The sequence below is a fragment of the Marmota monax genome, unplaced genomic scaffold (genome assembly GCF_021218885.2).
Source record: "Marmota monax isolate L192 unplaced genomic scaffold, Marmota_monax_Labrador192_F-V1.1 WCK01_AAM20220418_F8-fsc00012, whole genome shotgun sequence".
NCBI classification, from domain to species: domain Eukaryota; kingdom Metazoa; phylum Chordata; class Mammalia; order Rodentia; family Sciuridae; genus Marmota; species Marmota monax.
The window spans coordinates 33,991,903-34,016,719 of record NW_026695227.1 but is presented as its reverse complement, the minus strand read 5'-3'; the positions used below and the strand labels follow the sequence as shown (position 1 = coordinate 34,016,719).

The following is a 24,817-nucleotide window of genomic DNA, read 5'->3' as shown; positions in this document are numbered from 1 at the left end:
ATAAAGGCTTCTATTCAAAACCCAATCAGGGTCCTGTAAGGAATAAAAGGTACAAAAATAACAGGAAGACAACAGGAATAAAACCCACATGAATCACTGTGGCACCCAGTTTCTATTCACAAAGAAAAAGCTCCAGTCCATCTTTTAATTTTTTTGAAAAATTCCTGACATTACAGAACTAAACTGAAATGTATTAATAGTCCACTCTTACATTTCCATGACAAACAGAAAAATTCATGAGCCAAAAAAAAAAAAAAAAACAAAAACAAAAATAAAAGGGAGAAGCTTATAAAACTAAATATGGATCTCAGCATTAACAGCTGAACAGAGAAAGGAATTAAAACGCTTTAATTAAAAAATCACGAGTGGATGATAAAGTGTGTAGAAACTGAAAATTTACAAACTATTTAAAACCTGGAATCGCTGACTGTTCAGAAACTACACAGATGGATCATGGGTGGTGGTGAACAGCAGAAAGGGATTATGGATGAATCTGCATTGTTCTAGCTGCTCCCCATGCCACCCGTCTCCGAGGAAAGCCTGTAACATAGAAACAAACAAGAACTCAAAGTTAGTTTTCCCAGTGCCCAGGTGCACCTCGCCTCTAGAATGTTCAGCCTGGCTGACTGAGGAGGAAGGGGAAGGTAATCACACTTCAGTTTCTTGGATTAACCAGAACTGTAATACTTTTTTTTTTTTTTTTTAAGGTGGGGTGGGGATATACTGGGGCTTGAACCCAGAGGTTCTAAACACTGAGCTACATCTGAGTCCTTTTTAAATTAAGACAGCCTCAGTAAATTGCTTGGGGCCCCACTAAACTGCCCAGGCTGGCCTCAATCTTGTGATCCTCCTGTCTTAGCTTCCTGAGTTGCTGGGATTACAGATGTGCACCACCATGCCCAGCCCATGACCTTTTTTTAATGGACTTTCAATCTAAGCTTCCTCAGGCAAACTACCTCAGAACAGAAACAATGTTGGTGTCGTTCCTCAAGCTGTGCCCTCTAGAACTTCTAGATTTTCTGAAGATATGCTCCTCCACAAAGACTGTTCTTGGAGGACATGGATACACAGAAGTAATGTTTCTTTATTGCTCATATTTACCTCCTCCCAAACTGCTAAGTAAAATATAGCCATTTGAAAAACAAACATTATCTGAAAGTAGCCTCATTAGGTTATTGCTTAGATACTTAGCTTACACTGTGAACAGAACTAAATATGTAAGAATAAGTGATCTTAACTCTCAAAAATAATTTCATAAAAGGTTCTAAATTGACTAGCATGACCTACTGGTGGTGTCTGGTCAAGAAAGTTTGCCAACTCACATCTATAACCCTTCTACAACAAGGCATAGCCAAAAGTAGCCAGAAGGGAAAACCAAAGGTCAGGAAATTAGAGAGTCCTTCAACTACAAACTATTTTTAAAATCAGAAATTATCTCTTCACCTCATCAAGAATAATATTTAATTCTTGAAAAGATCTAGGGCAAGGTCAACAATAAGCCCTGAATAAAAGGGTTTTGTGGGAACCAAAGGCCCACAGTTTAAATCTAGGACCATTAAAAAAAAAAAAGTTGTAGCACTCTGGCCCTACAGTGATCAAAAAGAATTGTCCAGTACTTACACCAAACATAAGCAGGACTCTGCAGGGATGGGGATGTAGGAGACAGGGACAGGAAAAAATTGAACAAGAAATACACAGCGGGCTGGGGATGTAGCTCAGTGGCAGGGTGGTTGCCTAGCATGCAGGCCGTGTGGTTCAATCTTCAGCACTGCAAAGAATATATTAAGAAATCTGGAACCACATGGGGGAGCTCTAAGCTTTTAAAAAATTTAACACCCAGTATCTTTGGAGGCCCCTTAATTGAACTGCTGCTCAGAAATCCTTCTTAAGAATATTCATTAGGTTAAAAGGCCTTCCTATTTAAAACAACAACAAAAAAAGACCAAGCCCTCATGATATAAGTATGCTAAGTCCCTAACTATAGAAGGAAGAGCAACTAACACAAAAACTTCTACCTGGACAATTAAGCACAAGTTTGTCCCTCCAAACCTTCATCATGCTGATATGGGCATATAATGCTAATTCATATTCCCAATCTGGGATAACATCAGAGAAAAATACTGGAATACTTGTGAATAGCTAGGTTTCTTGTCTCTTTTAAGCAATGTCAACCATTGTCATTGTCAACCATAGAAAATGGTCATCAAGGAGAAATCTCTCATCATCAAGTTCTTTTCTCTATTGCTCTGGGGAAGAACATTATATATTCAAAACCCTGGCAATATGTAGAAAATTGGAAGCCTCCTGCCTTTACATTTAGAGTTCTGTTTTTTGTTTGTGTAGAGCACTGCTGTGAATTGAACCTAGGGCCTAGCACATGCCAAACTAGCATTCTAACACTGAGCTACCCGCAGCCCATCATTTCAGACTTGTGTGCATCCTGGAATAAGGAAATGAAAAAGCAACAAGGAATGCAGCTCAGTGATAGAATGCAAGCCGTGTTCAAATCCAAGCACCAAAAAACAAATGAATTAACCTCAGGGAAGTACACTGAGTAAAGGGAAGGCACAAATCTAAATGCTTAGGGACTTTTTTTTTTTCGTTATTTGAGAGGACTAATGAGTTACAAATTATTTGATCCCCAAGGGTGCTTCAAATTTAAGCTTATAATTTCCTACTTATCATAGTGTTGGAGATAGGAAGGGTAGGCAGAGACCAGAAGGGTACAGGAACTTAGATGACTAATTGAAGTTGATTTAGGATTAGTCGGCATCCTATTCAAGTTCTGGACAATGTCACAGATTGGTTGTTCAAGATCTTTCAAATGTCACAGGAAGAAGGGTAATGCTCATTCACAGGAACTAGACAGTAGCTGCCTGCCTTTGAATTACTCCACCTTGTCCCACCATTCTGCGTGAAGTTAAGTGATTTGTATATATATGCCTTGGAAGAGATCTTCACGATAACTACCTCAGACAGACACCCTTGTTACCTGCTGTTGGCAAGGTATGGGATATGAGAAACTCTTCTTCACTAATGAAGATCCTTGCTAATTATGAAGAACTCTCACACCTAAAATGCCACAGCCCTTTCCTCTTTGTGGCAATATTGTCAAAGATTTATATAATTAACCTGGGACACAAAAGTCCAATGCAGTTGTATAGACTTCCTAGTGGATTAGCCACAGGTCACAAGTTCCCACCCCTTTACACGTCACAGCACACGGTGAACTAAGGTTGTTACTGTGGCAACTTTATTACAGCTAGAAACACAAATTTGGCCAAAGGCCTGCTGATAGCTTAACCATTTAATAATTAAAAAAGGGTGGGGGGGGTAACGGAGAAGCCTTTATTCATTAACACAGAGCCTAACACATTATTATATTGCAAGGCAGAATAAAGCTACAAAAAAGGTAACAGAATGAGAAAGAGCAAAAACTGTGGCTCTAGATAAAGAATTCAACAAGTCAGACTCTGAAACAGGCACTCAGCTGAAATGGCCTAAACCTAAACAAGAGTTATCATTGCCCCCACCCCCACCCAGATATACCCCAAAGTAGTAAAAGGAAAACGGTCACAAGCTCACAATAATTTGGTTCTCACCAGTGTTAACAAAATAAAACAAAATGAACCAATACACACTTGAGGAAGGTGCCTCAAGATATGCACTCAGTAGGGGGAGAACCTCTGTTTCTCCCCTTTCAGTTTGTTAGTTACACACGGCACCGCAGAGGTGGTGGTGGTGGCAGCTGAAGCCCCGGTACCCTTAGCAGCAGACACAACATTTAGAGCCAGGAGAGGGATGGGTTTCATGCCAAGCAGACTGGAGACACAAGGGGCGGTCGGAAGAGGGTTGGGGAGGCTGGAGGGTGCGTCGGAGGTCCCCGCTGTGGCGAGCGAGGGGGTGGTGGTGGAGGAGGAAGAAGAAGAAGAAGGGGTGGAGGGTTGAGAGAGGTTGATGCTGAGGTGATCAGGGATCGTGACGGAGGCTGCCTGGGAGGAGGGTTTAGCGTTTTCTAAACTGTAACAGAGGAAAAAAGGAACAAAAAAAAGGGTGGGTGGAAGGGAAGACCACAAAAGGGAAAAAGTACAGGACAAAAACCGCTTCAGTTATATCAGTGTCTTTGGTTGCCAATTAGGAAGATTTACATCAACTTCTGACAAACTGTATTTTAGCCTGTGTCCCACCCTCTAAATATGTACACTTTGCCATTTTCTATTCCACAATGCTATTTAAAACTGCTTTGGTGAAGAAAAAACTAACAAACTAAAAAAGGAATCATACAAGGCACATATTTCCAAATATCCTTTATCCAACTTACAAGAAAGAAACACTTTCAGGTAGAAAATGAAAAAGTATTCAATCTCCAAACAAGAAGGAATGTTTCAAATACTAATCAAATGTTAATTTCCCCTTCCAAAGGAAAATTACATAACAATTGCTTATAAAGCTGAATGTTACACAGAATTCTCTAAATTGTATGTATGTGTAGTTAGTCTGTTTACATCTCCACAAAAAACTCTGTTTAAGATGGAAAGGGACAAGTATCCAAAATAGGTCACTGACTAATTTCAAACTTCAAGGAATGTAGCATAAGAACTGAAGTATAGATAAGAACTGGGGAAGCTCTTCTAGTGGGAGGTGGTGGAGTATCAAAAGGCTCTTTGTTTTGACTGACCACACATCTAATGCAGACTTTACAGAAAGAAACTTACTCCCCAAACACTCAGGTTTTTAAAAAAGCAAAAATAATGCTGTTTTTACTCCTAAAGTAACCTCTAAGTTAACAGTAAACATCTACATCTCCCAAATGCCTACATGTGTTTAAAAGCCAAAACTACAGGTTATTAGCTGAACTTTATCCAGAAAATCTACCCTCCAAAAATAACTTGAGGAGCAGGGAGGTTCCTTTTAAACATTCTATTTTATTTACCTTTGTTCACTGTCAGCTTCAATCCATAAAGGATGATGACAGAGTAATCAACTAACTACAGAAAGTACTGAATGTCACCATGAAAACTAAAGGAGGCAAAGCAGAAATACTCAGAATTCACTAATAAAAGTAGAAAAATTCTTCCTAAAATAAAACATTCCCAAATAATCAAACAGTTGATTTTTGCATTCAAATTGGCCAAGATGAGAAAGTGAACAGCAAGTACTGTGCATGCACAATCCTTGCTTTAGTATTAAATGAAGCTTAATCCTGGTGGCTCAGAAGGCTGAGGCAAGAGAATTTTTTTAGTTCTAAGCCAGCCTTCAGCAACTTAGGGAAGCCCTAAATAACATTGTAAAACTCTGTCTCAAAATAAAACACAAAAAGGGCTGGGGATGTGGCTCAGGGGTTAAGTGCCCTGGGTTCAGTCCCTGGTACCAAAAAAAAAAAAAAAAAAATCCATACACTGTAGCCACTGACCTACTACAGTACTACTACAGGGGCCAGGCAAAGAGGCCACATTGAAAAATAGTCATAATGGAAACTCTCTTGACAATATATTCAGGACAATCCTACCAAAAACCCAAGAAAAAATTTTCCAGATTCTAATAACATGATTTTTGCCACTTGAAACTCCCCTCAAATACCCACTTAGAACAAGAAAATGAATCTTTGCCAACAGTCTCAGTGTCTAGTTTTCTACCGCTTTGACTATTAAAGACTTGATGTACTTGGCAGCTGAAGAAACAAACAGATCTAGATATAGGAAAGTGTTTTCTATGTAAAAATTAATAGTGCCTCAAAGAAAACTTAAGGGAAATGTCAAGACCACTACTAGGGAACTTAGACATCTCTGATCAGGGATAGAAGACCATGGTGTAAAGACTGGTCTGTATAACAATGACAAGAATACAGACTTCATACTTATGAAAGCCTTTCCCATGTACCACATTTAAGAAGTCATAAAACTTTCATGCTACAGAGGCCAAATAGGTAGGAGATAAGTACATAATAACTGGATAACACTCCCCATAAAAAGGATCCCTAAGCCCTTGGGAAATGTACTAACACAATGGCTTTAAAATGTTTGTTTGCAAGCAATTAACAATGTGACTTTAGCAAAGGAGCTAAAAACTATTTCCTAAGGGAAAGTTTTTTAGACTATTAACAGCTACCTTACAACTGTATGTAGTAACATTACCTTGGTATGGGATAAGCAAAACAAAAAACAAAACAAAAAAAAAAAACTCAGGTGGTCATTAAAGAATGAGACAGAAAATACACCTGGTATTTCTGCAACATTCCCAAATAATCAAACACTTATAATTTGAGGAAAAAAAGGATGTTTTTAAGAACAAGTGAGGGGATGGGGTAGTGGCTCAATGGTAGAACACTTGCCTAGCATGTGTGCAGCACTGGGTTCAATTCTCAGCACCATATATAAATAAAGGTTCATCCACAACTATATTTAAAAAAATACAGAAGAAATGGTAATGGCTGCCTCCAAGAGAATGCTTTGAAGTGCATTTCTCTATTATTAATTAAGGGTGCTTTTTAAATTCAATTAAAGGTGCTCTGATGTCAAGAAATATTGGTCTATGTGACATGAGTAAAAAGAGAAACGTGGTTTTTTTGGGGTTTTGTCAGTATGGCTGATCTTGCCAGAGCACTGTCCTACTAGTGAAGTCATACACAATCTCTTCCAACTCCAAAGTTATCAAAAGTTAAATGCAACCAATCTATGTCACCCCATGCAAAGTTACTGGAATGATTTTTTTAATCTAATGTTGAAAGAAAGCAGGGCTATATTTTTTAAAAAATTATTTTTGCCATCTCTACCCATCCCCAAGTAGTCCTATAATAATAAAGTATTACAATGTTCCCCAACATACCCCTACTATGTTGGAATTAAGGTAAAAGGTAGGGCAATCTTACCTGACGTTGATTAGATACTGAGCCAGGCTAATGCTGGCAGCAGATCCAGTGATGGTAACCTGCCTATCGGTAGATCCTTCCACTGGGTTCGCAATTTTGATCTGCGCCCCAGACATCTGACGGATCTCATTGATTTTGGCGCCTTGACGCCCGATTATGCAGCCAATCAACTTAAAAGAAAAAAAGAAAAGACAACAAATTAAAACTTGTATGGCTAGGTCCAAGAATTCTATACTGTCTCTTCTACAACTTGGATCTAAGAACTAAGTAATGGGAAATATTATCCACAATCCACTCTTTCTCATATATTCTTTAAAAAAAAAAAAGAATTATTTTTACTGATCCCATTTCAATTCCTGACCCAACTTTTTGTCTTACCACTATGGGTCAGAGTTATCTGCAAACAAACTGCTACTCCAAACACCAGCTCTTCATTATTCCTTTCCTCAGAGTATTAACTCCAAAGAAAAAACAGATCAGAAATAAGATGTTACTAAAACCTAGTCAGATGGCTAGGAATCAATAAAGGCATCTTCAGTTCTGGGTAGCAATGATGCTTAAATTCATCTGCCATGAGGGGCTGGGGTTGTAGCTTGGTGGTAGAGCATTTGCCTAGCATGTGCGAAGTACTGGGTTCGACCCTCAGCACTACATAAATAAAATAAAATTACTGTTTCCATCTACAACTAAAAATATATTTTTTTTAAAAATCATCTGCCATGGACACCGTCTTACTACAATGATAAAAATTCTAGATAATTTTGAAAGCTTTTGTCTTAGGAAAAGAGAAAATAATTACCTACATTTGAACAGTCCAGGACTATAAACAGTAATGAGACAATAATTTGTTCTTACTGAACATCTGAACTGTGGCTAATCAAACTGAGAAATTGAATTTAAAATATTTTATTTTTATCAACCTAAATAACCACAGTGTCTGTAGCTACCATGTTAGAAAGCACAGATTTAACATTCAAGATCATTTCACCCAATGCTTTAAGGATAAAAGTTCTACAAGATTCTACAAGAAACAAAGGCAAATGGAATTTCTACCTGAGGGGAAAAAAAAATGTTCATTCTGCCTCACAATAAGTTTTCCACGTCAATAAATTTTTTCTAGGATTGTTAGTACCCCGAATTCTCTTTAGTTTAAAAAAACTTAATTTGGGGGCTGCGGATGCAGCTTAGTGATAGAGTGCTTGCTTACAAGTATGGGCACTTATATTCTTGAAAACCAATGCCTAGTACACTTACATCGTTTGGAATGGTGAGTTCATGAGAAGTAGTCTGAGCAGATGCATCCAAACCTGCTAAAAGACAGAAGAGAGCAAGAATGTTCAATGCACAGCATTCAGAACCACACTGAACTGCACATTAACTAACAGAAAGAAATTAAACTGGAAACCCAGCATTGGCTGTTGGGATTCATCACTAACTTGGAAGCCTCCAAGGAGGAAAGAAGGGGAGAGGGATGTAGAAATAATGCTGGAAAGGTTCTTCTGTACACTCAGAAGAGCTGATTTCATGCCATTTCCTGCAAAGCCCTGCCTATTGGGGTAGGGGGATGGAAACAAGGGGCAAGGGAGCATGGTATCCTCAAACAGGACAAAATCTGAACCGAAATCTAAACATCAAGTCCTTCACTTCTTCCCCTTTTCTGCTTAGGATTTCCTGCTGTTGTGTTCCAATTTTATCTCACACAATGCTCACTAACACCAATGCCAATATCATGCCTGTTATTTGGTACCATGGACTTTTGGCACACATGCAGAGTTGACTTAAATATACCCGTGTCAGATTAACACCCTATGCCTTTATCCTCCTAAACTAAACTTTAAAGTCAGGTACAATGAAATGGCAGTCATGTGAGGGGTATTCATTTCTCCAGATTAACCCCTGTCTTTTGCTCAATTTGCTCTGGTTATTGTTTGGTTTTCCAATGAAAAAAGGAAAAAAACAAAAACCCATACCCATCAATAATGACACCTGGACTGGGCCAGGTCAACTGGCTAATCTTCACAATCCTAGTCCTGCTCAATTCCATTTTTAAAAGGGGGTTGGCCAGATCCATCAAGGGACCCTGGGGGGCACCAGGCCCACCCCCTTTGCTCTCTCAGCTTCCTCTCTGCCATGTGCATGTTGCTGATATGGTTCATGGGCAGTGAAACAAGACTCCCACCAGTTTATTAATATAACAGTAGAATACTACAGATTTTTTTTTTTTAATCATTACCCCAATAGCCTTTCACCTCTGGAGAGCTGGATTCAATGCCTGTTAAGATACAAGTGAAAATGAGTTTGGTGGTCTCATCCTAACCCTATCGGACAAGTTATTCCTTATACAGAAAAAAAAAAGCCCAAAAAACAAAATAAAAACAAAAACAACAATAACAAAAAAAAAAACACTACACAATTTGGCACAATTGGATTGTTTCTACCCAAGTCTGAATAGCTGGTGGAGAGAAAGAGGATGCTGATCAGATCAAGGGGGCAACAGTCACAATGGTTCTAAGAAATATCAGCCTACCCTTTGCCTGACAAGCATCCCCAAACCTCACCCCCAAACCTTCCAGGACCTTTTTTTCTTTTCAAATAACTCACCCCAAATGAAAACCAAGTTAACAAACACATTACCTCCTTGGGTTTAGCCATAGTAGGCCAAGTTTAAACCAGCAGGATGCTGGGTAATGAAGTTTTAAACAGATGTCAAGCTGAGACCTTGGGACTGGCCTCTGTCTTGCACTACACCTTACAGAAATAAACACTGAGGTTTCCATACCACTGAATCCAGTGTTGCCATGCGTCATAGGAAAATGAGACTGTTGCATTGCCAACTGGTGCAGCTTGGTCAACTGCAGGAAGCAAACAAGAAAGGCTGGCATTAGAAAAGTAACACAGTCAAGGCTCAAGCACACTCACATGTGAAAATGTAGAGTTCCTGAATCCCCAAGTTGACTCTACTACTCCAAATACAACACAGGGGAATGACTGGGCTTCTTAATACAATCCAGGGAATGGGCAGAATATGAAAGGAAAGGAAAACAAATACAGAGGGTATCAGTATAAGAGAATGAATGCATTTTGGGTAAGTGAAAAGAAAAGCAACAGTACCAGCCCAATAACCATCCCCTTGTGGGCTACTTAATGAAGGTGTTTGCAGCCATTGCAACAGTTGCCCCAGGGACAAGCACAGACAGGCTAGGTAAACAAACTGTGCAGTGGTGCTAGGGAAAACACACCATGCAGGGCTCCACCAGTACTGGGAAAAGGGAAGGAAATGATGGGGGCAGGGAGACTGCAAGGGGAGGACTTTGAGAAGAAACCAAACTGTTTAATCCCCACCACCAACAACTTCTACAGCTATTTTTGTTGTTGTTTTAAAATCTCAATTAAACCACCCTAGCTCGTGTAAAGTAATCCCACTTCAGGTCTAATTCCCTCTCCTAAGTCCTGCCACTAACCAAGAACCAAACTCAACTATCCAAGTCTAATGCTCAGCACCTGAAAAGGTTAGTAAGGATAAAGGAAGAGTGCAGAAGAAAACGCCCTTAAACAAAGTCTAAATATTAGCACTTTAAAACAGGTGTTTTCTTTTTTAGTGGCAAGGAAGGTTTTGAGTTGAATTCCCAAATGTTAAACTTCCTATCCTTCCCTGTGTTTAAGTCCCTCCACCCTCCCCCATATATGTTTTAAGTTGTCACCTCAGATGAAGGAGTACCCAACAGCAAACCTTCCTCCCACTCCTCCCATGGAAAGGAGAATGCTATTCAAGGAAGCACAGTCCACTGTCAATTTAAATAAAAATGACAGTATATCATGGAACATTTCACTTTTAGAGTAATCTGAAACACAGGGGAAAGAAGCTAATGACCTATTGAAATATAATTTCCAGGGGTTAAACGTCAAAAGGCAAACAAGGTTCTATATGTTCTGGTTATAACTTTTTAAGAGCCAAAATGTGGTTCACCCTGTGAGGGAATCGATACTGTAAATGTTTAAAAACCCAACTCACTTCGGGATACTTGGGAGGAAGGAGTCACAGACAATATTGGATGGGAGAAGGAGCTTTTCAGAAAAAGAAGTGAAAACAAAACTTACATCTGGCTGTGGAATGGCATACTGTCCTTGAATGGTATAGGCCTACAAAAGGAGGAAAACAATTCCTATTAAAAACCAATCACGGACAGCCACCCAGTGCGGGGAATGGGGCAACAGATTTCAACTAGCCGGAAGTCAGAACTGAACTAGACAAAGGGGCGAGGCACTGAGGCAATAGATGGAGTCTCACAAATATAGTCAGACCTGAGCTGGCCTTCTTTGAACCCTATATATAATTACTTTATTTCAGGGATCCTATAGAAGCAGCCAAGTTCTCTGTAATTAAGGCAAAATATACATATTTGTTTTTTAGTAACTTTATTTATTTTTTATATGGTGCTGAGGATTGAACCCAAGGCCTCACATGTACAAGGCAAGCGCTCTACCACTGACCCACAACCCCAGCCCGCTTATCTGCTTTAATGAAAAAGTGGAAGTGCAATTAAGCACTGCGCCTCGACTGACCAAGCCCCTGCTTCTTCCCTGTATACAAGACAGCCTAGAAGGAAAATGGTGTCTTCCACCCAGTACCACCCCAGTCCTCTACCAATTGTGGTGCTGTGAATGATTTATACCTAAACAAAACTACATGACGTGTTTTCGAACATTTCCCTAACTTGTTTTTCTCTACATCTACCTAAAAACCTTAAGCTGGGTCACTAACACTATACAGTTGAAGAAAGAACACAAAAATCGCTATATTCTAAGTCCTACCTTTTCCCACCTCCCCTCCATAAAAGGCACTTGCAGCTCCCACTACGCCCTCCTCCCACCACACAATAACCTCCCAAAAGGGAGCTGGGTCTTGGGGCAAAGGGGGTAGGAGGCAAGGAGGAAAAGGGAGGGAGGGGAAGGAAGAAATGGCTGGTTAACAGGATGTGAAGCTTCTCACATCACTGTGGCTAGTATCCCCAAAAGTGCACCCAGGTAGGGGTGGGAGAAAGGTGAAAATAGGGCGGGAGGAATAGGAGAGGGAGAAAAGGGGTTGAACCAAAAATAAAAAAATAAAAAATAAAAAAAAAAGAAGAGTTGGTGTTACCATCTGGTGGGCTACGCGGCCTGTGTGAAATGAGGTGGGGGGGTCAAGTCCAGGTCCCCGTGGACAGGTGGTGTCCACAGCACAAAAATCACCAGCGCCACTGGCCCCCCGTGTGTTGGCAGTCTCGGCTGAGGCGGAAGGATTGAGTGAGCCTTGGAGACTGAACATCCCCTCTCACCTCTAGAGGTGGTCCCTCCAGGTCAGGGTTGAGGCACATGGACGGGGTGGTGTGGGGAAAGCTCGCACTGTCGCTGCCTGTGCTGTACCTGTCCTGTGGATAAATAGAGGATTTCAGTCTCCAGGGCTGTCAATCCGGCACCTTGTCACCAGCATGAAATTCACACAAAAAAAAGTTGTTTATTTTTTTCCTTTTTCCTTTAAAAGGGAGCTCACGACACAAATTTGAAACGAGCTGTAATCAGTGAATTAAAAAAAATGTTACCTAGTGGCATATTTCACAATGCACAATTGGGCTATTTTCAATAATGAAGGGGTGGGACAACAGAGCTGATACCAGCTCCTGGTCAATATGGGATTAAATTGAACCCCTACAGAGCCCACTTTGCCACAAAGGAACAAAAGACAGGTCCATCTGTGGACACTGTTATGAACTGGTCCATTTTAAAAAGGCCCATGGGAATGACCCACGAAAGGGCAACTCATTGAAAGAAGCTGCAAGCTGTTTAGAGGGTAGTCAACTGAATAAGGGGAAGGGAGGGGAAAAGGGAGGAAGGAAGAGGAGGAAAGCCAAGAGGTATGAAGGGGGTAAGAGGGACAGGAGAGAAGGGTAGTTTTGAGAGGATTGCTGCCACACAGCATAGGACCCCCTTATAATTCCAAATGGGAGTGGGAGAATCCAGAAGAACTGGAACCTGGAGCTCTAAGAACAGAAAACCCTTAAGGCTAACCCTCCTGTCTCAATACTGACTAAGCCTGCCTTTGCTTATCCTGCCCAACAATCCAGACTAAGAGCCCTTTGACTAATCCAGTTTACACAAGAGCAGTGCTAAAGGTACTGTCTCAATATTATACTGTGACATGATTAACTTCTTGTGAAAGTTCCTAGAACTATATAACAAACTGAGCCCCTGAAACTTGTTTGGTTTCATGCCACTTCAGTATAGTTACCAATGTGATGAACTCCAAGACTACACTCTCCCTTCAAATGAATTCCAAATCAAATACAGGTAATATGCTTATTAACAGGCCAGACCCAAGTGGGGATAGGCACTTTGCTTACACAGCTACCAAAACGAACACCACTATTTCAATCTTAATCCCAGTATTTTAAAAACTGGCCTAGCAATTTCTCAAATACTAACAAACGCATAAAACTACCATGGTGCTTTATCAATGCTCTTGTCATACACATCTAACTTTAGAATAAACCATGTGTAAAAGATGAAGAATTTAGATTGGTAAGGAAGGAGTAGAGAGAGGCCCAAGGGGTGCTTTGGTGTTCTTGCTCTAACACCAAAGGTCACAGCACCACAGCCCAACATGCTCTCCCCCTCCTATTCTTGTAGGCTGAACTCTTACCCCAGCTGATTTCAATTATGCCATGTGGTTAAAACCAGTATTTATGAGGTTAAGAGTCTGGGATATTGACAATACACTGGAGTTTGGAGGTGAAGGGGTAGGAGCAGGGGAGGTGAGGTGGAGGGAAGGGGAAGTTTGTAGGACACTCAAGTTCAGACGTCCCCAATTTTGAGACCAGCATCCAGAACTCTCCTTCAGAGGTCCAATTCTTTTCTACCTTTACTCAGACCTCTAAAGATCACCCCACACATACAAAAGCATGGATGGGGTGGGAAAGAGAAGTAGTGACGCAGAGGCAATTTAACTCTCCTAACCCATCCCACATTAAATTACAAAATAAAGTACCTCTTCCGAGTGCCTACAAAACTTCCTTTGCCTGTTAAAAATTAAATACGGGCTTGGCATTCAAGGCTTTTTCCAGTACAAAAATAAAACTAAAAGCAAGTCAAACTATGGCCCGAGTAATCGGCAAGCATGCAGAGTGGCTTGGTGTGCTGCTGGCGTAGTTGACATTTCAAATATTATGTTAATTCTAGCCAACCAATAAGAACTGTCTTACCTGACCACCTGCAAAGATGACTGGAGAACTTGACGGCTTGGGCCGGTACGGGATGGTCACGCCCTTCGGGGGGGACTGGGAGAGAGTCAGAGGGGAAAAAAACAAAAAGAGATAAGGTTTCAAAGCTGCTTCAGCTGTGTGGCTTTAGCACACACAGTTCAGTTAAAAACTATTACTTCCATCCCCTTACCTACAGCAAGTTATCATTAGGTAGATCTAATCTCAAATCTGCAATTATTTGCCTTAAAGCAGTAAGACAGTCATGGACTACTCCCAGCGCACATTAATCATTAAAGAAGATACCCCTAAAAATAATTTTATGCACTATTTCCATGTATTTAATGACACACACACAAAAAAACTCTGCGTACATTTTAGCTGATAATTTTTAGGATTTCATATTTTAATCTGAAGAGAAAATAAAGCCAAGTTTGAAATAAAGTACCCAAAACATGAGACTAGGATAATATAGAAGTGTCTGCACTACACACTATTCAGAAATCCAATTTAAATTTTAACTCCACTTGGAAATCACTTTCTGATAAAGTATGGGACAAATTACATATAACTTAAAAAAAGGTTTACCCCATAATTTTCCTCTTTAATAGAATACTAGTGTATTAGCCAGACACATAAGTCATTCAAATACTACCACAAATTCACCATTCTGTTCTATATTCACTATCCTTTAGAATATATCCTGCTTGAAAGCCAGAAATTAAAGAATGTGCTCAAGTTCCATGTTAACAAAGTATAGCATTCCAAAAGGTCATTTAGCTTCTCAGGAACTCAAATGAATATTTTGTCCACTCAGTTCAAGTAGTGAATCTTGACATCTACCCTTGTAAACTGTGCTAAAACTGTCCTAAGCCAAAAGATCACTGCTAGTTAGCAGGTTCTATTTTTGTTCACAGACCATAGGAAAAGTCAAAGCTGGGGGAAGGAAAATATGAACTCAGGGAACCTTTGTACCCACCCCCATTGAAGGCTACTAACAGCCTCACCTAATTCCAGTCTTACTAAATATAGATCAGTTCCTGTCCCCAGAATTGCCCTTCCCCCACTCTCAGCATGAGCCTGAGGGCTTACCTCCAACATGACCACGCAGATCTGTTTGACACACTCAATGATGGATTGCGGAATGCCAGCAATAGTGATGGCCCGCTCAGTTGAATTGGGGAGCATATCCCCTGCCACCTGGACTTGAGCCCCTGTACTCTTTGGGGGTAAAAAGAAATTGAAAAATCAGAAAAAAATTTTTTTTCTTTCAAATACTCACAGTATTTATTTTAGATTTTATAGCTCAGTGGATACTTATCCTGTCCATCTTCCCCTTTCTTTGTTCCTTCCCATTCCTCCCTTTTCATAGATAGTACTGTTTAATGGGAGTTAAAAATAAAATATCCTTTAAGAAAAGTATAAGCCTGAACAACAGCCTAAATTTAACCTGCTCAAGAAAAAGGTCCTCTAAACAGTTTCCTCTCAGCTTCTGTGGGCCCCCAAAAAACTATAATAATCACCCACCCACCTTTCATTCTATGGGCCAGTTACCATTTCTAGGGCTTAACACACATGGCCCAATATCTTTGTTCTCGTAGCATTTACAAAAGGCTCTCCAACTCAATTCTTTCTTTAGGAACCACTTCAAGTTTCATTCCAACACCAAATTCAGTAACCTAACCTAATACAACTAAATACAACTAGATACAACTAAAAGCTTCCATAACCTAATTTAACTTCATTATTAAACAGTGATCCAGATTACAACTGTATCTGAACATACATTCCCTGTTTTCCCTTGCTACATGGAAATCTGGCCAAGAAAAACATCGCTACTCTAACATATCAAACTGTAAATGCTTTAGATATGAGAAAGTATACGTTGCCTCATAGGTAAGGTGCCAAATTGCACACATTTGCTAACAAAATGAAAACTTACTGAAAATTCTAGTTAACTTTCTCATATCCTGACTTATTATTAAAATACATGAATCCCTTGCGCAGGCCTGTAATCCCAGCGACTCAGGAGGCTGAGGCACTTTTAGCAACTAAGTGAGACCCTATCTCTGAATAAAATACAAAAAAAGCTGGGGATGTCAAGTGGCCCTGGGTTCAATTCCAGGTATCCAAAAAAAAAAAAAAAAAAAAAACCCACTAATCCTAGGCGCATGATGACACATGCCTCTAATCCCAGCTATTTAGGAGGCTAAAGCAAGAGGATTGCAAGTTCAAGGCCAGACTCAGCAATTTAGTAAAGAGGTCTTTAAAATAAAATAAAGTTCCTGGGCATGGTGATGCAGGAGGCTGAGGCAGGAGAATTTTGAGTTCAAAGCCAGCCCAAGGGGCTGGGGATGTGGCTCAAGTGGTAGCGCGCACCTAGCATGCGTGAGGCACTGGGTTCGATTCTCAGCACCACATAAAAACAAAATAAAGATATTGTGTCCACCTGAAACTAAAAAATAAATATTAAAAAAAAAAAAAAGCCAGCCTAAGCAACTTAAAGAAACCCTATCTCCAAATAAAATATAAAAAGAGTTGGAGAATGTGGCTGGGTAGTTAAGTGCACCTAGGTTCAATCCCAGGTACCAAACAAAAAAAGTTACTGGAAATGTAGCTCAGTGGAAGAGTGTCCCTGGGCTTAATCCCCAGTACTAAAAAAAAAAAAAAAAAAAAAAAATTAAAAAGCTAGCCTGGAAAACTTGACAGGAACCCATCTTAAAATAAAAATAAGCCAGGCATGATGGTGCACACCTGTAATGCCAATATCTCAGGAGGATAAGAAGATTCCAAGTAGGAAGCCAGTCTCAGGAACTCAACAAGCCCTAAGCAACATAGCAAGACCTGTCTTATAAAATAAAATAAATACGGGCTGGGGATATAACTGTGTTAAGCACCCCACTTCCAGAAGCAAAAACGTAAATAGGGCTGGGGTTGTGGCTCAGTGGTAGAGTGCGTGCCTAGCACATGCAGGGCCCTGGGTTTGATCCTCAGCACCACATACAATAAATAAAAGTATTGTATCCAACTATAACTAAAAAAATAAATATTTCTTAAAAATCATAAATAAAGGGCTGGGGTTTTGGCTCAGTGGCAAAGCACTTGCCAAGCATGTGTGAGGCTTCATATTCAATCCTCAGTACCACATATAAATAAATAAAAAATAAAGGTACACCAATGACTAAAAAATTTATTTAAAAAAAGAAATATATATACAAAAAAATAAAAACAATATACGGGGGCTTGGGTTGTGGCTCAGAGGTAGAGCACTTGCCTAGCATGTGTGAGGCACTGGGTTCCATCCTCAGGACCACATAAAAATAAAATAAAGGTATTATGTCCACATACACCTAAAAAATAAATGCTTAAAAAATTAATTACACACACACACAGCGCCTGTGATAAGAGTATCACAGTCCTAATGGGAAAAACATAAACAAAAAGGGACAGGGATATAACTTAATGAGAAAGCAAGCACTTGTGTAGTATAAATAAAACCCTGGATTCAATTCCTAGAACCACTAAATAATGATATAAAATCTGAGTTGTGCAAAAAAGGAAAAAAAACTACATAGTACTTTTACTCTCAGTTCAATCACTGTAGTCCTCTAATACCATTATTTTAGTCAGTCTTCATCAAGTACTAACATTTCCTAATTATACCAAGAGCTAACAGAACCACATTTAGAATAGTTAACATTTAAGTATAGCATAACCAACCTCTCGTATTTCCTTAATCTTGCAACCACCTTTTCCAATGAGAGAGCCACACTGACTAGCAGGGACCACCAGCCTCAGAGTGACCGGGGGTCTACTGGCAGCTGTGCTATTGGTCATAGAGCTGCTGATGTCCTACAAAAAGAAAAAAGCTGGTCAGAATATTTAAAAGATACACATTTAAGAAGATCCTTAGGAACCTGTAACTTCCATAAAAGAACCATTTACTCTTGTGTGTATGTGGGGGTAGGGATGTGTGAGACCTGGGTGTTAAACCTATGGGTATGTCTCTTTTGTTGTTCTTGTTGTTGGGGGTGTACTAGGGAGTGAACTCAGGAGCACTTGACCACTAAGCCACATCCCCAGCTCTATTTTTGTATTTTACTTAGAGACTGGGTCTCACTGAAAAACATCATCAGTCCTATTTTTTTCATTTTGAGAAAGTTGACCAGGCTAGCCTCAAACTTGCAATCCATCTGCCTCAACCTCCTGAATCCTTAGGATTACAACCATTTGGCACCTCACCTAGGAATAACCATTTATTCTTATAAGAACATGTCATGCCATAACCATCCCCAAAAAGGTTCAAATTCCATGCCTTGCACCAAAGTAAATGAAGATTACAACTTCTACAAACTTGCTCAGAAGTAGCCATAATTTTCTTTCACCCTCAGAGAGAGTATTCTAAAAGTAGGGAGAAAAGCAATTGTTTTATAAATTGGAGTTAACAAGCAACAGAAAAAGAATGAGGTTAAAATTAAATATTAAAGAGATGAGCCAGGTGCGGTGGTGCATGCCTGTAACCCCAGGAGTTCTGGAGGCTGAGATAGGAGGATTGCGAGTTCTAAGCCAGCCTCAGCAAAAGCGAGGTGAGAAGCAACCCAATGAGACCCTGTCTCCAAATAAAATACCAAGTAGGAGTGGGGAATTAGCTCAGTGGTTGAGTGCCCCTGAGTTCAATCCCCAGCATACCCCCTCCCCAAAAAAAGTACCATTACATAGATGACGAAACAGAGGCTCAGAGTATTTTCTCTGATCACATCTAAAAAGCTCTGTAGGGCTGGGGTTGTGGCTCAATGGTAGAGTGCTTGCCTCGCACACATGAGGCACTGGGTTCAATCCTCAGCACCACATAAAAATAAATAAATAAAATAAAGATGTTCTGTCAATCTACAACTAAAAAAAAGATATTTAAAAAATAAATAAAAAATAAAAAGCTGAAATATAAAGGATACTACTGGAGCTTCAGAGTACAGGTCACTGAGACAACATAGGTTTAGAATGCATAAGACCCTCAGTTCAATCTCTTAGAACCAAAAACAAAACCTATACTGGCTCAAAGCCTACAATCTTTCCTATAACATCCCACATCCAAAAGTCATGGTTTTAACCTAGTTAAGTTTAGTCTTTGAAGATTAAGTGGTTTAAATGTCATTTCTCAGACTAACCTCTATTAGTACTGAGACCTTGGAAATGCTTAAGCTTAAACCCCTGAAATCAAGGACGTTTCTTATGTGGTTAAAGAATGGACAGTATGCCAGGCATTGTGGCACATGCCTATACTCCCAGAGACTCTGAAGACAGAGGCAGGGGAATCCTAAATTCGAGGCCAGCCTTGGCAACTCAGCAAGCAATACTGCCTCAAAATAAAAAGGGATGGGGATGTGGCTCAGTGGTTAAGCACCCTGGTTTCAAACCCCCTACGCCCCCCAAAATAGATGTTTCCTGATTTTTTTTTTAATACAAGTAACCAAGAGAATTAACAGGGCCATGATACTCAAAAAAAAAAAAATTGTTTTGGTGGGGTGGAGCACCAGGGATTAAACTCAGGAGCACTTGACTACTGAGCCACATCCCAACCTATTTTGAATTTGAACTCTCAATCCTCCAGCCTCAGCCTCCTAAACTGCTGGGATTACAGGCATGTGTCACCATGCACCAACATTTTTAATGCTGAGGATATAACTCAGTGGTACAGCAATTGTCTAGCATGCAAAAGACTCTGGGTTTGATCCCTAGCACAAAAAAAAAAAAAAAAAAAAGATAACATTTCTAATGTGGGCAAGGATAGGATTTCAGGCACCATTAAGTACCAACCACCAACCAAGCAGCATTTTTCTGTGGTATCAATTGCACAATTAGCAGCATTACTGCAGCAGGCAGAGGGAGGGCAAGCGGGGAGCTGAACACATGACCTAGGACAATGGTTGCTTGGCCTCTGAAGATTGAGAGTTAAAACAACAACTCCCTTATAACAAAACCTCCGATATGATTATTTTGCTTCTGATTACCTAGGGCTCGCCCTCCAAGTACAACTTAACATTTTTTACCAGTATCTGTATACTTTTTTAATATAACAACACGCAGACTGGAAAATATCTGCAATGAATGAAATATATTAGTTTCAACAGAGCTCCTAACAAAAAGTACATTAATTTAGTCCAATCAACTGGAAGAGGGCAACAATATACTCTGAAGGCTTAGCAATAAATGTAAAAAAGAGCTGGGGATATAGTTCAGTGGTACAGTACTTAATTAGCATACTTGAGGCTCTGGGTTTGAGCCCCAACACTTTTTTTTTTTTTTTTTTTTGCTGGGTATAGTGGTACAACCATGTAGTCCCATCTACTGGAGAATCTGACAGGTAGACAGCTTCAACCCAGGATTTCAAAAGCAGCCTGGGCAACATAGCAAGATCCTGTCTCAAACAAAAAAAAAAAAAAACCAGGAGGTGGGGGAGAAAAAACAACGAACCTCTTCCAGTTTGTCAATGATCATAGCAAAGGCTTTGAAGATGGCATTAGTGGGTCCAGCCAAAGTGATAATTCTCTCAGGACAATTCCCTTCTGAGATATTGATACGTGCACCACTCTGAAAAAGGAGGAGAAACAAAAGTAGTTAAGAGACAAAAAAGATCAGAACATATGTAGGATGTGTATAGCCTCTCTTTAACATAGGCAAGAAGCTACCTACCTACACTGGGGGGTGGGGGAGAAATCAAACACTGTCCCATGTTTGTCCTCAAACAAAGCCTATACCAGCTGTCCTGAATAAACTCCAAGATCTCTCTGAAAAGTATACACTCCTGCATATATTTGTCATTACAAATAACTGAAACAGAACTGGGGATGAAGCTTAGTGATACAGAACTTGTCTTAAGAATGGTGAGGCCCCAAGTTCAATTCTCAACACCAATAAAATAATCAAGCTAAAAAAAATAGACTTTCCCTATAGAGCTCTCCCCATCTAATCTCTCAAACAGAACTTTCAGATGTTTTAAAAGATTTTCACTTTCCAAAGCTAACAAAACTCAAAAGCCCCTAACTTACCTCCTCGCGCATCTTCTTAACCGATTCTCCTTTCTGTAAGAGGAAAAGTCAATGATGAGCTCCACCTGCTTTTTCAACTCAGACTGACTAAATAGTAATTAGTGTTGAAGTGAAATTATCTTACTTACCTTTCCGATGATACTGCCAACTTCCTGCAATGGAAAAAACTAGTGTAACTAAGAGGAAATTCAGAAGTGTTCATCATTATGAAAAATAAATTCTAACTATCCAGCTGTCCAACTGCTATTATGATAAGTACTACTCCAAAGAAATGGAGAGCTGGGTATGATGGTACATGCATATAATATTATCTACTCAGGGGGCTGAGACAGGAGGATCATAAGTTTGAAGCCAGCCTCAGCAACTTATGGAGAACTTGTCAAAAATAAAAAGGGCTAGGGGGTGGGGCGTGGTTTGTGGCTCAGCAGTAGAGTGCACGCCTTGCACGTGTGATACCCTGGTTTTGATCCTCAGCACCACATAAAAAATAAACAAAAGATATTGTGTCCATGTATAACTAAAAAAAATTAAAAAAAAAAAAAAAGGGCTTGGGGGGTGCTCAGGTTGTGGCTCAACGTTGGAGTGCTCACCTAGCATGTGCAAGGCCCTGGGTTTGATCCTCAGCACCACATAAAAGTAAATAAAATAAAGGTACTGTGTCCAACTATAACTAAAACTAGAAAAAAGGGCTGGGAATATAGCTGAGTGGCAAAGTTCCCCTGGATTCAATAACCCCAACCCCCAGTAAAAAAGGAGAGATTTTAAGATTTACTGAGGGTTGGGGAGATAAAGGTTTATTCTTTAATCAGAATTTAAGAGTAAAGCTATCAATGAATTTCAAATGAATAACCACATAGTGGTGGCTAAATACTATAATTTGTGTTTAATATAAATTATCTTTTATAAAACTAAATGTTTACCACCCCCTTAAATTTCCCTAAAATTATTTGTGAAATCTACCTATTACAACCTATAGCAACATATTAAAAAAATCTTACTATCCAGGTATGAGACAGTCTTTGGCTCTAACCTCTAGTTAAGCATTTCCTGCTCAGTGGAGCTTCCTAGTCAAATCTGTCCACTTTCCCACTATATTCACATCTATTCCATTAGAGAAGAGTACTAAAGCCAGACGCCCCACAGTGTTAATCTGATGAGCTCCAAGATGCATGTCTGCTCTTCCTGGCCCCTCCCCTAGCAGTTACTATGACCCAATTTCCCAAGCTGGTGCATACCTTTCCATGCATAAGTAGCCGAATGGTGAGAGTGACATTTAATCCACCTTCAATCACACCGGTGTCCATGTCGAGCAGTGTTATGGGGAGCTGGACTTTGAGTGGTCAAGTCTTTGGTCACTGGTGGGGGTGAAAGCCAAAAACTGAAATGCAAACATGACCAAAATCAGAGGAAGAAAACAACAGGAGAATATTTCCCAAAGTTATTTCTGCCATTATCAATGTTTTCTAAATGATTCTTTTCCTATCCAATTTGTACATACACCCAGCACAACTGCTTAACATTTAAAACTCTGGTTGTTACACAGTATAGAAGGCAACTTTCCAATTTGCTCTCATAAATGATAGGTTTTCCGCTGACTCTCAGGATGAGGAAGATTCCTTCTACTGGCAGTGGTTCTATGGGAATTGCTGAACTTGCACCAAATTGTCCTTCAACAAAGTAAGCTTCAAAAAGATTCAAACACCTGAGCAAACCCCATACTAACCAACTTACATTAAGGGCAAATGACCTTTTGATTCCCTGTGGAGTAACAATTGGAACTACAAGCTAGAGAACACAAGTAATCTTCATAGTAGCAATTTCTAGATAAAGAAATTGAGATGTATCCCACATTAAAAATTTCAAATGTTGATGGATGACATCAAATGATTTTTAAATTATGTCAACAACCTAACTGAAAGAGGCATCTATCCCAGATGCAGCCATGCAGACAGGAATTCCACATTCCCCTTTGGAATGACTCCATACGTTTAGTCCAATCAAGTCCTTTTCTCTTTCCCCTAACCTGTTTTGTTTGTACAAAACTTTTATTGCCACTCAGTTTTTATTCACATCTATTAAATCTTAGATTTCTTCCCAAAAAAGACAATATAAAACTAATACATCTAAAAACTTACTCTGTAATTGTTTTCAAGACGTCCCTTTCTTCACTCATCCCCTCAAACAATGTGCTTAGTGATATGCAGAAAAAAAATTGGTTGTGGATATATGTGTTTGCCTTCAATACTTCCTTAGGACCAATTTTAAAAGTGCTTCTCACAAGTTCTGTTAAATTTCTTTAATGACATAATTCAGTATCCATCCCTTCAAAACTCCTCCTATAGCTAGTTTTCTCCCTTCACTAAACCAGACACCCTTTTAATTTTGTTGTTAACAAAGGTCGGACCCTAAATACTTTCAGAAGCGTTTTAGTGATTGCCACACCATTCTGTACATGGTAAATTTGTCTGTCTACTTCAGAATGTAAGTGCATTATATAAGTGCATCCCCAATGCACATTATTTTCCTATTTTCAGAATATAGCCAATTGCTGCCCAAATCCCACAAGTCAACAATTTTCACTCATGGGGGAAAAAGGCTTGGTAAAAATAGTTGAGTCTATCAGAATGATTTCCTTTTTTAAATTAATTATGGTAAAAATCTTAATTTCCTAGCTAAGATGTAATAGGAAGTACTTTACAAATACCACAATAATCACAAGGGCACAAAATGAAACATTTGAAGTTATTTCTTCAGGTGAGGCACAAATATGCATTTTTGAACTCCAAACCATTAAAGCAATCCAAGAAATCTGTCATACTTCTCTCATGTCAGTATAAGTGTACCCCATATCCCAGGAATCCAGCTGTTAATCATGCAGTCAATTACCCCTCTATAAATAGCTCGGTCTGGGTTTATATCGGCAGGCATTTTGTAATTTCAAAATTTGTTACCCTGAGAGAACGTCCTGAATAACTCGGTAACTGGGAGCCCGCCTACCCTTTCTTTAATTCCGCAGCCCCCCTCCCCTCGGTCATCCAAGCATTTTTCCACTTAGCCCCCCCTTCCCTCAATTAGAAAAGAGAGGAAAAATAAACGGTTCGGTCGGGGGGGGGCGCTGCGATCCAGGGGGAGGGGCCGGACTAGTAGCGCCTCCTCGTGTGGCTGCGCCAGCGCCTGACCCCCGCGGGGAGCCGCGCTCACCCGCACGGCCAGCAAGCCGGCCATCGCCTCCCCCACCCCCCTCAACCAACAAATCCACCGCCGCCCCCCCTACCGCGCGCGCGCCCTCCTTGACTCCTGCGCAGCCGCCACCGGGAAAAGGCGGGGGGGAGGGGGTAGGCCTTGCGCGAGGCCTACTAGGCCGCGCCAGAACCAGGTCCTCGCGTGAGTGGCCGGCCGGAGAGACTGAGGTGGTAGGCGCTCAAGCGGGCCTACGAGAGACCGGGGTTCGTGACTAGGACCGGAGACCTCTAAGAAAGATGGCATGAGTGGAAACAGAAGCTTCTGTCGGGGGAGGAGGGGAAATTTTTAAGCTTACCTGCAGGCGCGAGACGACTGAGGGGAAAAGGGGAGCGGGCGGGAAGGGGAAGGGCGGGAGGCCGGGGGCGGAACAATAGGGGCGGGCGGGAAGGCAAGGGGGGCCCCGCGGGCGGGCGGAGGAGGAAGGGGGG

General features: G+C 40.4%; 1 protein-coding gene across 27 annotated transcripts; it reads right to left on the bottom strand.

The window, feature by feature from the left end:
• Window positions 1–78: 78 nt before the first annotated feature.
• On the bottom strand, window positions 79–24,817 carry Pcbp2 (poly(rC) binding protein 2). Of its 27 annotated transcripts, none has more exons than XM_046436077.2 (15): window positions 24,685–24,816; window positions 22,382–22,524; window positions 21,275–21,298; window positions 21,147–21,179; window positions 20,572–20,688; window positions 17,821–17,952; window positions 15,193–15,321; window positions 14,104–14,178; window positions 12,184–12,276; window positions 10,967–11,008; window positions 9,648–9,720; window positions 9,102–9,140; window positions 8,123–8,178; window positions 6,869–7,038; window positions 79–540 (listed from the first exon to the last, which is right to left on the bottom strand). In XM_046436077.2, the coding sequence occupies exons 2-15, from the start codon at window positions 22,448–22,450 to the stop codon at window positions 504–506; spliced, it is 1,089 nt and encodes a 362-aa protein (XP_046292033.1). In that variant the 5' UTR covers window positions 22,451–22,524; window positions 24,685–24,816; the 3' UTR covers window positions 79–503. The 27 variants fall into 27 exon arrangements, with proteins under 27 accessions (XP_046292033.1, XP_046292034.1, XP_058432382.1 ...); XM_046436078.2 differs by having other exon boundaries at window positions 8,123–8,175; XM_058576399.1 differs by having other exon boundaries at window positions 14,104–14,191; window positions 15,194–15,321.